This window comes from Lineus longissimus, chromosome 5 (assembly GCF_910592395.1).
Source record: "Lineus longissimus chromosome 5, tnLinLong1.2, whole genome shotgun sequence".
NCBI lineage: Eukaryota > Metazoa > Nemertea > Pilidiophora > Heteronemertea > Lineidae > Lineus > Lineus longissimus.
The window spans coordinates 1,555,027-1,569,263 of record NC_088312.1 but is presented as its reverse complement, the minus strand read 5'-3'; the positions used below and the strand labels follow the sequence as shown (position 1 = coordinate 1,569,263).

Below are 14,237 nucleotides of genomic sequence, written 5' to 3'. Positions count from 1 at the left end.
AAGTTAATGATATCTTTGAAAGATAACAGAACACACAATGAAAGAAGTCATAAATTCCAGAATGACAAGACACACATTGTTTAATTACTCAAATGGCTTGTGTCATCCTGAGTCACCTTCCTTTACGATCTTTTACTCTAATTATCGTTAGTAATATACTGACACCATTTTTTATGTCCGCACCTCTTCCCTGTTCTTCTTTTGTCACATATCAGCCATCTGCGCCCGGATGATTTCAAGATGTTCTTTCGTCCTTACATCAAAGGACCAGTTTACAACTATTGAATGGGTTGGGGACAACCTTCTGTTCAATTCTGCAGACTTGGCACATCATTCTCCAGAATATTAGGCAAAAAGCCATATCCATTGTTCTCAAAATGTCAAAAATTTTACAAATTTTCTTGATGACATAGAAGACAATGTCAGTCTGAGTACTGAACCAAGATTTTGGGTGAAAACATCAGAGTCTAGTCATGTTTGCCTGCCGCATCCATGAAGAAATGGTTGCTGCAAATTGAGTAAAGTGGTATTGATGTTTAATAAGTTAGTAGGTAGTGACATTAGCCTGAACATAGGATATCACACATGGTGCTGGAATAAATGTTGCATACATTCACCCTACCAAAGTGGTGTAGCTTCTAATGATGACTAAGTATAGCTGTTTTGAGAATATATCTCTCATGGATGTGGTACTGCCGGTGATCGCCACGATTCTGAAAGTTAAGTCCAGAGTAATACTTCCTGTAACTTTTCTGCTCCATCTGATGTCGTAGATCTACTTTTTAAAACGCATCACAGACAGACGATGAGTTTGATGTCTTGCATAAGAAAGAGGATAGAAACAATACCAAGTGCCCAATATGTCTTCTCCGTCTGCAGAGATTACAGAGCAATCTCGTTGTGTTGGTGATCGGTAAGGCAGGCTTGATTTGATTAGAAAGCCATGGAGGCTCGTTGTCACTCGAACCAATTAACAGAGGCAGCTGCTGCAGGAAGCAGCGAGGTGATAACTTGATGTAATGGTGCAGCTATGCGATCAACCGAAGGAAAGTTGGCTCTGTTTTCTTGGCATTGATGAAATTATCAATTTGATGATGTGCTAACCGTGTGGATGATGGTGGAAGGAGGTCACTGACTGTGGAACTCTGATATGTTTAAAAAGGTCTAGGTTTGTTTTGATTACCTCCTCGAATTGGTGCAGGAAAGAAGTTTCAACTCCACTGAAATTGCTCATGCTATCCAAACATCGACTTTGGGTCTATGGTGGAATTGCCATCATAGAATCTGTAGGATGGGATCTGTGTGTAAAACATGGTTTCGGCTAGCCATCATTGATTCTACCATGGGGCCATCAGTGATTCTACGAGGGAAATGTTTGCCTGTGTACAAATGAATTCTTACCAAAATTCCCACTCGCCAATGCTAGATCCAGTGACATTGGTCCATACATGAGAAAACCATTAACAGTGGATCCAGATCAATCACATGGATGGCTGCCTGTCTGTTTGTGTATGATGTTAATTTCAAAACCTTTGTTTTGGTTCCAAGGCTATGTCAATATGTTTGTCCAATACGTTAGTTTATTCCTGGAGAGAACATCACATCAATGTATGTTGTGGTCGTATCAGAAATTAACATACAGTGGAACCCGGGTAACACGGCCACTCGTTGGACAGAGGTTGAATGGTCTAAGTTAAAAATTTTTGAAAAATTTTCAAAGTTCAAAAAGTTTTTGGATTGATGATGTTGGTTCATTTTGAGCAGAAAACAAAAAACCAGTGAAAAAATTTTTTGGACTTAAATTTTTTTTCAGGGTTGGGTAAGGGTTAGCAGAAAAAAAAGTCAAAATTTTGAAAAATTTTCAAAGTCAAAAAAGTTTTGGGACTGATGATGTTGGTTCATTTTGAGCAGAAAAAAAAGTGAAAAAATATTTGGACTGTCCCTGAAACATGCAGCTTGTATCGGCATGTCCTTCCCATTCTATCGTATACTGTTGCATGTGTCATCAGTTGCCTAACTGCCGACTAAAATGAGATGTGATCATTTTCTCATGAAAAACTTATTGCATGTTACCCGATGCGCATTCATCAAATTGCTGAGATAACTGATCACAAAAAACTGAATGGTGTTTGCCATGGATCAGATAGCAGAGGACATGTATCATTTTAACTGGTAAGAACTTAATGCCCATATCAGGCATCTTGTTTGCATTTTCTGATTGATTGCTCAATAATATGGAGAACATGCCATCTTCTGAATATGCAGCACCCTGAACTTCTGTGCAGTGTGACACCATTTTAGAACCAACTGGCAATGTTGGCGTTGTCTTTCCACCAAAACTGGCAACACTGAGACACAGTTACTCAGCTGAGAAACAAGCACATTTGCCTGTCCTTAGTAACTGTTGCTCCTGTCAACAGACCCCCCTTACAAGATGAAGCATAGCCTTGAGAGAGGAAGCTGTGAGAATTTGATGAGTTCCTTGGACAAATTGCCAGTGGACATGAGAAGTAATGATTTGGTTGCTTGTACTTAGTCACTCAGCCTCCCAAGTGGGTTCACCGCCTTTGGTCACCCCAACACTCGTCTGACAGAAAAGAACTGTGTTGATGCTTGTACAAATACAAAGTAATGACAGTAAGAGTGGTTGCTTACTTAGAAAGTTGAGCAAGGGTTTTCATGTCATTCTAGAAATGACCATTCAAGCCACCAATGTTTGCCCTTTTATAGATGCACGAGATTGATATTGAAAAGGAAAGGCACAGTCTGAAGTGTTGAGAGGTCATAATCCTATATCACGTTCTTGCCAGCAAAGACCAGATATACCTATGCCAACAGTGACACTTAAGGGCAGTGACGATCTGAGTGTTAAGCATTTTCTTGGCTTGGACATTGTCACATCATGGTCGAATTCTCTTAAACAGTACCGATATTTCTTTTCCTGTCCAAATGTCATTGACACACATGGAGTCAGAAAGAAACATTAACGTTAGTGTTATAACCCCTTAACACTTCAAATGGTCCTTAATGTTAGCATTATCATTAATCTTGAATAAAGTCACTTCTTGTGAGGTGAACATGGCTCTCAGTGAATCACGGTGAGGTAATGATAGTGAAGTAGCCGTTTTTGAAGGCCATGCCTGATAGCAAAGTGTTCTGAACATGTACAGCTCATGCATGTATGATGGATATGTGGCGCTTCTTACTGGTTGATAATTCTAAGATGTAAGATAAGGAATGGATTCTGTCTTCTTGTAGGCGGATGACACCAATTGATTTTCGCCCACCCGTGCCCGACTAGCAGGCACCACGATCATTGTCCAACAAATTAGATTGGTTGTCGCTGACCACAGGTGGCCATGGCATTGTCCGCCCTCCATTCCATTAATAATTATTTTCAAATGATGCCCAGTTCGATGATCTGCAAGACTGATGATCAGATTAGGAGGCTACTGCCGAGAGTTCAGCCAGCAACCGAACTCCTTCTGGTCAATTGGTTGCACGTAATAGGAATCAATGTGGCGTCGGCAATGACTTACTTGCTGGCGTAATTTTGCAGGAAGAAATATTAGCTGCAATTTATCTCTCCCTTGATTCCTTCCGCTAACATTGGCAGAGAGTTGGGCCTATTAGCCTCGTGTTGGTGACAGTATTTCTGCCAGTAGTTCAGTAGCTTGGCTAACTGTAAGCTCTGTCGACTGAATGCTCAATGCAGCTTCAAGATGAGACAGTCTGAGTTGGCTTAGCTATTCAGCTGTTAGAGACACGGAAATTCAGAGTCATGTCATTTGGGTTTGCTAGCTGCAGGAACACTCTGATATAAGCTGCTATTTCCTGCCATTGCGGGAATTATGTGTCTTTGTTGTGATATATTCTCAGGCTATTTCGTTACCATCCATCACTGCCATGTTTCTGGCCACTGGATTTTCTGCCAGGACGATTTGCAGGAGGATGAAAAAGCCACTTGCCTTGTAATGTCTACAATCTAGCTAATGGCAGGGTACTTCTTTAGCCATTGCAGAGTGAATGAGTGTGGTAAATGTCATGCTAATTCTATTGCTTTTTCCACTGTTGGGGAATTAGACAACAAATGCGCATGTCATGCTCAGCTAGCAGAAACATTCATGATGGATGGGGAGAGCAGATTAGTCCTGACCAGAGGCAAGGCATTAGGCATTAACCAACATCCGATGTAATGGAAATGAACAAATAGTTGTCTCTCTATATCATTTTCTTGGGCCACAAATCTAAATGATTTTCTAAATGACCCAACCGGGTCATTCCTGCTCCATCAGTGTCAGCGATTTTACTGGAGTGCTATTTTGGTTGACTATTTGCATTTCTCATCAACCATCTCTCATTGCTAACCCCTTGCACTATCTGTTCACTGCTATCAGCCAATCGTATAGAATGTTGATCCCCCTATATACAGAACTTCATGAATACTGTCTAACTCTTCAAATGATTCTTGGCTGTGGTCCAGTCATGTCAACTGTTGGTGTACATCTCTTCATCCATGAAGGTTGTTGTGAGGGGAGGGGAGGGGAGGGGAGGGAAGATTCGAAACTACATTTTTCAAACCACTGGATTTAAAATCGCAGCAGTGAATTAGGAGATCTTTGGCTGAATGTTTAACTGGGAAAGCTATTTCATTGAGAAGAGTGATTAAGTTCATAAGCAACCACTCTTATACTCACAGATGCTTCATACTAAATTTGTTTCTCAAGTCCAGACACAATAAAAGCTATGTAAGCCTTGCAAATGACGAGTTAGATATAAGCCTATACTATTTCAAGCTAACATGTGATTTGGCTCAGTCTCTCTGAGTGCATGGACCTTCTTCAGCCATTTTAGTTGAATTTAACTTTCTACTTAGTCCTGGGTTCAGAATGTTCACAACGATGATGCCATTTTGCCCCTTCTTTCTCTTACAACATCGACAGAGCTTTGCTAGTCTCCTCTCGACTGTCATGGCTACATCGAGACGATACAGCCGAAAGATCACATGACCATATTCTGTCATCTCCGTGTGCTTGTTGGACATCAGCGCGATGAGGAAGTTCACAAGAAGAATGGTGACGATAATGATGAATGCTACATGGAGAATCTCAACCAAGTAGAATGCCTCGACATCATATTTACTGAGGTCAACCTCATTGATGATCATCAGAAAGGTGCTATACATCCCATCAGAGTAAGTGTTAAAGCCGCTCTGTGTGCAGTCCAGGCTTAGGATGTCTGTCAAAGCATTGGCAAAAGATGAGAAAATAATGACAAATATGACAAGAAACTGGAAAAGAGCCATCATCATGCGCTGAAATCCGATTACGAATGTCCCAATGCCTGGTACGATTTGTAAGAAATAGAGAAGAGACCAGACTGTCAGAACCTTTCCTAGTCCATAACTGAGTACAACCAGGTGAATGACAGGTTTTAGCCATACAGGGTCATAATCTTCATTATCCTGCCAGAAGAATGTTGCTACCATACTGAGAGTGAAAACTACCCAATACCCAATTGCCATACATCCCATAGATAGTCGAAAGGGTGTATTGCAGATGACATGGCTTCCGTTCTTAGTGTACTTCATGTCAGCATGCCGATGGGAAAGTTTCTGGACGCACGTGATGCCGATGTCACAGGTGTCAAAAATGATTGTAATAAGAGAGAAAAGTAAAGTTAACATTTGGAGCACACTGCTGGTGAGGAGGTCAAGAGGTGGTTGGCGTAGTCTCTTCAATTGGCAGATGATAAGGTCCACTGAGTTATTCAGATTTGGCTCCATAGTCAGAAATTCTCTCAAGTTGCTTTCAGTTTTATTTTGCCGAAATTCGTGAGCATAGATCTCTTTCACTTGATTACCTGTTCGTAGGAACAAGTCAGTGTTTAAGAATAGGGTGTCCAGTGCCTTCGAGGTCAGCATTGCGAGAAAATAAAACATCACTCTGTAGACAAACCAGGCGATTATCTTGGAGCGATTTCTGCCATACTTTTCTCTTTCCCAAGCCTTGAATAAGGGCTTTTCCATCAACCCAGTCTTTCTTACATATGCCAACTCTGTATCGGTTATCGTCAAGATATCCGTCAGTGGTGAACGATGATATCTTGAACCTTGTGTTTCATAGTCTGACAAATCATAAAGCACCTCACTGAACGGTCCATTCTGGCGCTCCGAGATCCTGTAGACACCTGGTGTTTCAAAGATGGCCATCATGAGGCCATACTTGCCGAGCTTTGACGCCAACTCAATCGGTCGCATATCATCATTCGTGGTCCTGTGTAAGAGATAACACTTGTCATCAGTGTCATAAACCTCCATAATCGATTTGTACAACGCTATGTAGTCCTTTTCCTCCCGGATCTGAAGATGACTTCCCAATATCAGAGCATGGATAATGTTGGCATTCCCGACATCTCTCATCTCAATTATCTCCTTCGAGAACTCCCTGCAGTAGAATTTCACAATGTTAGCCGCATCAAATATGGCTGCCAGATTCGGGAGACGACAAAAATAAGAGTCTTTCAAAAGTTCCGCTCTTATGTCAAGATTTCTCAACTTGGGAAATACCGTCTCAGTTTTCACTGATATTTGACAGAAGTCTTTTTTTGTTTGTTTGGATACATGGTTGTAGATGTATTCCAATGATTCAATGTCCCTATGCCATATGATATCAACTAAGAGCTCCTTAGCCTGTCCTCCCATTAAACGAACATCACCTTCTACAAATGAAACGTCAAGTTCCGTAAGAAGCTCTGACAAACCAAAGACAGTTCCATCACCACTACACATGTCCTCCTGCAAAGGTAAAGGCACAACTTTTGGATGAACTTTCTTAGCCATGAAAAACATTGTGTCATCTCGATCAAGTGAGACCTAAAATGTTGGACGGCTGATGTTTGGTTTGATATCACCACATACCCCTGGTATTAACTATTTACTCAGACACCTACTCTGGTCAAGGGGTGTCAATGTCAACTGTTGTGCTTCAGCATCTGCTCTTGAGTAAACACCTACAAATTAAGGTTCTTTACTTAATTGAATCACCTTTAAAAAAGGTGGTTCAACGATTCGATTTACTGAAGTCAAGTATTGTTTTCCAGGACCTCGCCTGCTGATCAAATGCAGCTGCTTTAAAAACAAGGAATATGTCCCCAATTGTGGAGCGTAGGGTCTCCTACGGTGCTGTCTGTGGAATCTAAAATGTCCTAATATAGAATGATGTGTGTGCTGTCTGTGGAATCTAAAATGTCCTAATATAGAATGATGTGTGTGCTGTCTGTGGAATCTAAAATGTCCTAATATAGAATGATGTGTGTGCTGTCTGTGGAATCTAAAATGTCCTAATATAGAATGATGTGTGTGTTGTCTTTGGAATCTAAAATGTCCTAATATAGAATGATGTGTGTGTTGTCTGTGGAATCTAAAATGTCCTAATATAGAATGATGTGTGTGCTGTCTGTGGAATCTAAAATGTCCTAATATAGAATGATGTGTAGGATGATCTGCAAGATGCAGGATCTCTTGTTGGAGCTATTAACGCAAGGTCAAATGTTTTCCAAACATACCTGATGACATGATTCCTGAATTATTGGAATATTGGATCGAGTAGACATTTTGACGCCATGCCTCTCTCTAACTGACATGATCCTGTTGAATCGAAGACATCTTTGCCTTCAGTCCACGATGGGGAGTGTTGCATTAATTATCATCGATCCGACTCCTTCATCAGAAGAATCAGATTGCCAGTATGATCTTACATCTGCCAGACAAAGGATGATGACATTGATGAACTATCCTAAGCTATCTCTGGTTACGATTTCTTTTTCAGCATGTTACCACTTAGCCATGGGGGATTTTGATCAATATGGAGTTATTAATGAGCGTTGTTAATCACGCAATCGAGTTGCTCAACAAGCATGTTATAGTATTGTTAATGGTCATTTGTGACTTGGGGCTACTTGGCTAATTTTCATATTTCCTGACATAATTACTTCTCCCCTTGGGACCTTGAAGGAAACTCAAAACCCATTATGAGAATTTCAGTACATTTCCGCCATCCAGAGGTTAATTTCAAAATCATGTTATCGGATTAATTTGTCCCTTGCTATTCCAACTCCTACTGCTTTAGTCTATATTGGATGAGTTGCCCCAGCGGCGAGATGTCATTTGGGAATCAGTGTTGTGGCCATGGGAGACTGATTGATTATTCAGTTAGAAATAATCTAAAGAAACCTTATGGGACTTCACATTCAGTCAATTTAAAGCTGTACAATGGAGGATGAGCAACTGGTCAGAACATATCTGACAGACGAGTTGGAATCAATTAGATATACGGAACAGACGAGATAAAAGCACTTCAGTTTGATATCCCCATGGTCAATCGAAGCAGACATTACATGTGGCTTTTACCAAGGTTATTTTCATATAGAACAATCTCTTGTGGCTCTTTTGTTAAAATTCTGTCATGTTTTATCAGATAATACAAGTGTTTTATTAAAATTCTGTCATGTTTTATCAGATAATACAAGTGTTTTATGTTTGATAGTACCAGTGAGGTTTTCAACATGAAAAAGCCAGTTGCACTGTCTATGAAATGATGTTGTTTTATGGTATAGATACCATGATTAAGCTACAGTATGACCTACTTCCTCCCAAAAAATATTCACTTTTTGACCACATCAAGAAGGTCAGTTGATTTCATGGCACTACGCTTGGTGATCTTTGGTCATTTCTCAGTGTTTGGAATAAGTGCAAATCAACCCAACTGCATCATTCTTGTTGCCGCCTATCATGGTATCTGACCTACAATGATGTAGGTCAAACCACAACCCCGGGGTACTTTAAGTAGGTTAGTGCAGCTGATCCCTTCGAGTGGACCAGGTATTGCTGACTTGGAGTGCTTAATGTTTGTGGCTCGCTTATTGATTGGTGCAAAAGTCTTTATTGACATCTCATTAGCTATTCACATTGAGGGCCATTTTCTGCGGTAGTATCGATCTTCCTCAAAAGTCATTGGTTGTGCTGGCGTTGCTCATTTTAACAAGAGCCAAAGTGACTGTTTATCTCATATAGAAAGATGTACAGATTCAGCGCTCTTGTTAACGTGGTGTGATTGAATTTCTGATGCATTACAACACTGATCGACTTATTGAAACAATTCCGCTGATGTTTGCTGAGAGAAATGATAACTTGCTGGTGGAGTGTGTTTCCTAAACAAATATAAATAGTATTTGAATGATTAATGAACGATGGAGATCTGGAGGCGAATAACTGAGATTCAAGGTGAGAAATTGAGAAGAGAGGAGGCGCTTTTGTTTCCTTGCCTGCCGAACACGTTCTGAGACCACCACAAATTCCCCATCACGAATCTCCCGAATTTGTTCTAGAATTGAACAGTTTTTCACTGAAACACCACTGATGTAGTAGCAGAACTGTAATGATATGATAAAAGTTCACTACTCAAGCATGTTGGGCTTTGAAAGAGACTAGCATCAGCTTAATGTTCAACATTTATTCTGATTAGGACAACAAATTGTTGAGTTATTACCCATACATTGGTAAATTGAGCATTCCAACTAAACTGAGCTGATGAATTATAAAATGACTTTTTGATAAAACGAGAAAGTTTTTACGATTTATCAGGAATGTTCACTCTGTCTGGCACGTCTGTCTCAAAGGAAACATCCTGGTCACGGTTGGGTGAAACAAATTGTGTCTGTGTGCCGCTTGACCGCACAATGATGTGTTGATATCAAAATAGGTCAAAATAAATTGGTGTGTAACACATGCAATGATCTAACTGGTGGGAAGGATATCCGCTAGACTTTGATAGATAAGATGACTAGAGAGCCTCCAAAGCTCCCAATGCCCAACCCAGCTGGCAAAGGCAAGAGAAAGGTAGTACACTCTTCGTCTAGGCTTTTCAGAGTTATTTGGTGCAACGTTAAACTTCGATTTGAATACGACTTATCAATTGCACTTTTCTAAATCTAGACTGGAAGCGATTAACTGATCATGATATTCAAAGGGAGGAATTGAGAAGAGGTCTTCTGAGGCCGACAAAACCTGGCTTTTCTTGTGAAATGTGCATGAAATGAATTTCCACTCTCCAAAGATATGTTGAGTTAAAAGATATTTATATTAAGTGCTAGCCTCATATTTGATTTGTAAGCGCTAATCAAAGCTAACTTCTTCTCACAAGTCATATGACTAGATATTGAATGTGAGAATGTACTCTTAGATCGCATAACGGTTTTTATGTCTGTATGATAGATGAAAGATCGTCTGTGGAGGCATTTGTGTGTGGGTGCATAATCATAGGATAGTTGGAGTTTCTTTCTATTTCATGACAACTTCAGGTGCTTTTTTCAACAATATCAAATCTCCATCAAAATTTTTCCACTTTCAGTCAGTTCAAAATTTTGAAAAATTTTCAAAATTTTTTCAACATGGTGACTGAGGGTAATGTTGTAGGCCCTGCTAGTTTGATTGCCTAATCACTTCTAATGATGTGGTTTTCTTCTTGTTTTGCAGATATACACAGATTGGGCAAACCACTACCTAGAGAAAGCTCGAAATAAACGCTTCATCACTGACCTCCAACAAGATATCAGCGATGGTGTATTATTGGCGGACGTCATTGAGGCTGTCAGTAAGTGACCTTATTCATACTTTAAACATTATTGCTGAATTTTGATCTAACAGTTAATATCTCTCTGGGAATCTACTCTCGTCTCAATAAAAGACAAAATTGATGTGAACAAATGAACACATTGTATTTCTATTGGTATACAAAGTTGGTGCATTTGCCCAGTCTATCATCGATCACAACTGTGAGAGTGAGAAGAACTCAGTTCTGTTCGAAATTGATAGATGTCCTCATCATCTGTGTAGTCGTTCTGTTAAATGTCAGATGGCGATACTGTTGAGTGACGTTGGAGTTCTTCGTCTCTGTATGTATCAGCAGTGAATGACTGGTCATACACTCCTGGTACCATGGAATGTCGTGGTCTGTAAAATATTCATATTTCATACTTCTTACGCTGTGTGGCTCTCAAGAGATTCGAACGCTTTCCTTCTGCAAAGGGTTTTCTGCTAAGTGGTGTTGTTAATGTTTGAGTAAGGTATGACATATCGGTGAACTGCTAGCACTTTCTCATGGAACTGCTATTTCTCCAGAGGTTGGGGTTATCTGAGTATATGCCTGAACATATTACAATCTATAAGGATATAAATCTAGATTATCAGACTTGACATGAAACTTATACTGGCAAATTCATGATCTTTATTACCATGGAAAGGGTATGTTGTTTGTCTGCCAGATCTCATGATTAGCCACTCTCCCTTGAGTCTAGTTAGCCATGGTGGGTGCTAAATATTTTTGCCTGGGGTCACCCATCGGGCAATTGGAGATAAAGAGAACAGGTCAAAATTTTATCTTTATGTAAATGAACTCAGGCAGCATCAAACTTTGCTTTGCTGTTATATTGAACTTCACCAAGCAGTTAAGTAAGGACAACTTGTCAAGCAGTTCTTAGTAGGAAGAGGCACAGAAGGGTCAGGTGCATCCCCACATCAAAAGAAATCTAAAATATTCACAAGGTTAATACTTTTCAAAAATGGGTGAACAAACTATTGAGCCCAGAACATGATGAGAATGTCTACAGCATCTTCCGGAAATGGCTGATCTGACACCCAGCTTCCTCCGGTATCACATGATGCAGCATTCTCTAATCATCCTGTCCACGGAAGCGCAATTTAACACCACTAGATGTTTTTTTGTGAAGTAATCATAGGATGAACATAGGGAATTCTGACATTTGTAAAGGGGCTTGAGAATGCAACACCCTCTGATCATACACTATCAGAAGTCCTGGCTGAGAGTTGGAGATTTTGTACTTAGTGGGGATTCTGGTTGGTCAAAGCCTCCAGTATTTTAAACTGTTGTGTCTCAACATACTGTATATGTATATGTATATGTACTTGTATATTCCCATTGGGTCAGCACTCCAATCTTCTTTTGGCACTCATGTCAGACTAACACCGGCTAATTCAGTTTATCATCCTGGAACCAGATGAGGTCACAGCCTGATGGTTCAGCAATGAAATCTTGAGTAAATGTTTATACAGCTCTCACCTGTGGGGAGCTTTTAATGTGACTATAGCTGCGCTTACACCACGAAATATTGGTGGACCAATTGCACGTACACCACCACATTGCCGCGACAAATTGGTTCGGCAATCCATTGCCGATACAAATTGCCGGGCGAATTTGTCCCACCAAGCTTGATGGTCCAAATTCGCCCGGCTTGTTAAAAGCTCGGCTTTGTCGTGGTGTACGCGCAAATGGATCGGCAATTAGCTAGTTAGATGGTTCAGCTCCAGGCGGCGTTTTCGAAATGGCACTTTCTGCTTATTGTTTGCGCGCCATCTGTAGCCGGATTTTATAACTAGCTGCAGCGCTGGTGTAAGCACTTGGTGGATTTTCGATGGTGCGGCATTGGTTCGCGAACCAAGATTTGTGGTCCATTTTCAGGTGGTGTAGTACATCTCTCGTTGTCATTTGTTAGCCCAGCACCTTTCCTACGGCTAGCAGCTAGATGGCCAAAAGTCAAATTGTCACCTGTAACTTGCTGCTGTCTGTAAGCCTTGCTAAACAAATTGTACCCCATCTCACATTTCTTTAAAGCTACCTGTCATTGATCGATGCTACTTTCACCATTTAAGTGCCATTGGAAGCAAATGTGCTCATTTCTTATCAAAGATCAATTTCATCCAGTAATTGTCTCTTTGAATTCTTCCTGTAATCAATAAAAGTGGTTTGTTAGCAAGGTTCATTTAGATTAGGTTTTCAAGATAGTCAGATGAGAAACAAACCTTATCAGATTTTGTAAACTTTCTGCAATCGTTACTTTGAGTGCAATTACTGAATGAATGGCCTTTTCTCACGGCACTTCCTTGATTCCTAATATGGTCCTCAGCAGGGCTGTGCAAATCAAGAAGGACCCCAATCTCACCACGAGATTTAACTTCCAACTGTAGAATGTCCAGTTTCCAAACAAATCAATGAGAAACTGCAGGACAGTGCTTGAGTTTGTGTATGGTGCTTCTCCCTGACAGTTCCCTATGACGAACTGGGAGTAGACTGTTGCTTGGGGATATTGAGTGTCCTTTGATTCATCTCGCGAACATTTCGCCTCTGATTGGTAATTAGAAAGAGAGTTGAAATGGCTTTGAAGTGTTTGGCGGAGATTTCTGCTCGTTCCTCTCCTGCTGGACATTATTGGTCCGGGATATGATTCATGTTGATGGATCGAGAGACTGGCAAATGAACCAGATCTTGAGTTTTCAAGAGATTCTGAATTGGCTTTGGTAAACATGCACATAGTAGCTCACTGACTATTCAAGAATGCAGCAAATCTATCTCTGCAATATCAATTACAAATGTTCTGGTCGCCTTTTGTTAGGTCAGTGTTTATGGCTACAATTTGCAGTTATAAGCACAGGAGTTATTAACAGCAACAACTATAAGATCTGTTGGATGTGATGAAACTGATTTGATTCTTGAGAAAGAACTCAATAAGCTGAGTATCAAGTGTCTTTAGTAATGAGCTGATGAGATGCAAGGCATGGAGCTAAAGTATCCTTGAAAGCCGTGCAGCAACAGTTCATGAGCTGTTGCTTTTTGAGGGGGTGACTCACTGCTGTGATGACTTCCGCTATCTCCTTGAAGGTGCTCTTAGCTGTTGATATTGCCTGCCAGGGAAAGAAAAGATTCTCTCAGGCACTCCAGCATTCTCCAATGTCATACGCAGGAGCCTGTCGTTATGACTGGTATGGAGTGTTCCATTCAACACTGATAATACTGCTTTTGCTTCTGACCAGTTCGTATCAGAAAAGTTTTCGCCTGTTCGTTTAGAGCTGAAATAGGAGGCTTGCCTGAGCCTTGTATCTTTGAAACCAGTATTAGTTTTTTATTTGAAAGAATGACAGCAATCTGCACTGCCTTGAGAAAGCATAGCCTGTGAAGGCTGGGCTTTGATCTTTTGGGTATAAGATATTTTTGAATCTGCTAACGCTCTGACATCTTATGTTTCATCAGGAATTCATTACATGTAAGCAACAATAAATAAAGAGTAGTATTTGCTTATTCTTTATCTAAGGTATATTTCTAAACTCTCATTAGCACCTTCAAATATGATGTGATCTATATCAACCTGCAGCTGATATTGAAATC

At 40.4% G+C, this 14,237-nt stretch overlaps 1 protein-coding gene across 12 annotated transcripts in view; it reads left to right on the top strand.

Annotated features, from left to right (window-relative positions):
• Nucleotides 1–14,237, top strand: part of LOC135487501 (neuron navigator 3-like) — a 239,950-nt gene that overhangs the window by 119,992 nt on the left and 105,721 nt on the right. For 11 of the 12 annotated variants that reach the window (XM_064771229.1, XM_064771228.1, XM_064771230.1 and 8 more), the window contains exon 2: nucleotides 10,535–10,652. In XM_064771229.1, the coding sequence (XP_064627299.1) occupies nucleotides 10,535–10,652 (118 nt within the window). Of the gene's footprint in view, nucleotides 1–9,808; nucleotides 9,899–10,534; nucleotides 10,653–14,237 lie in introns of those variants that run through there. The other variant, XM_064771226.1, reaches the window with a different exon arrangement.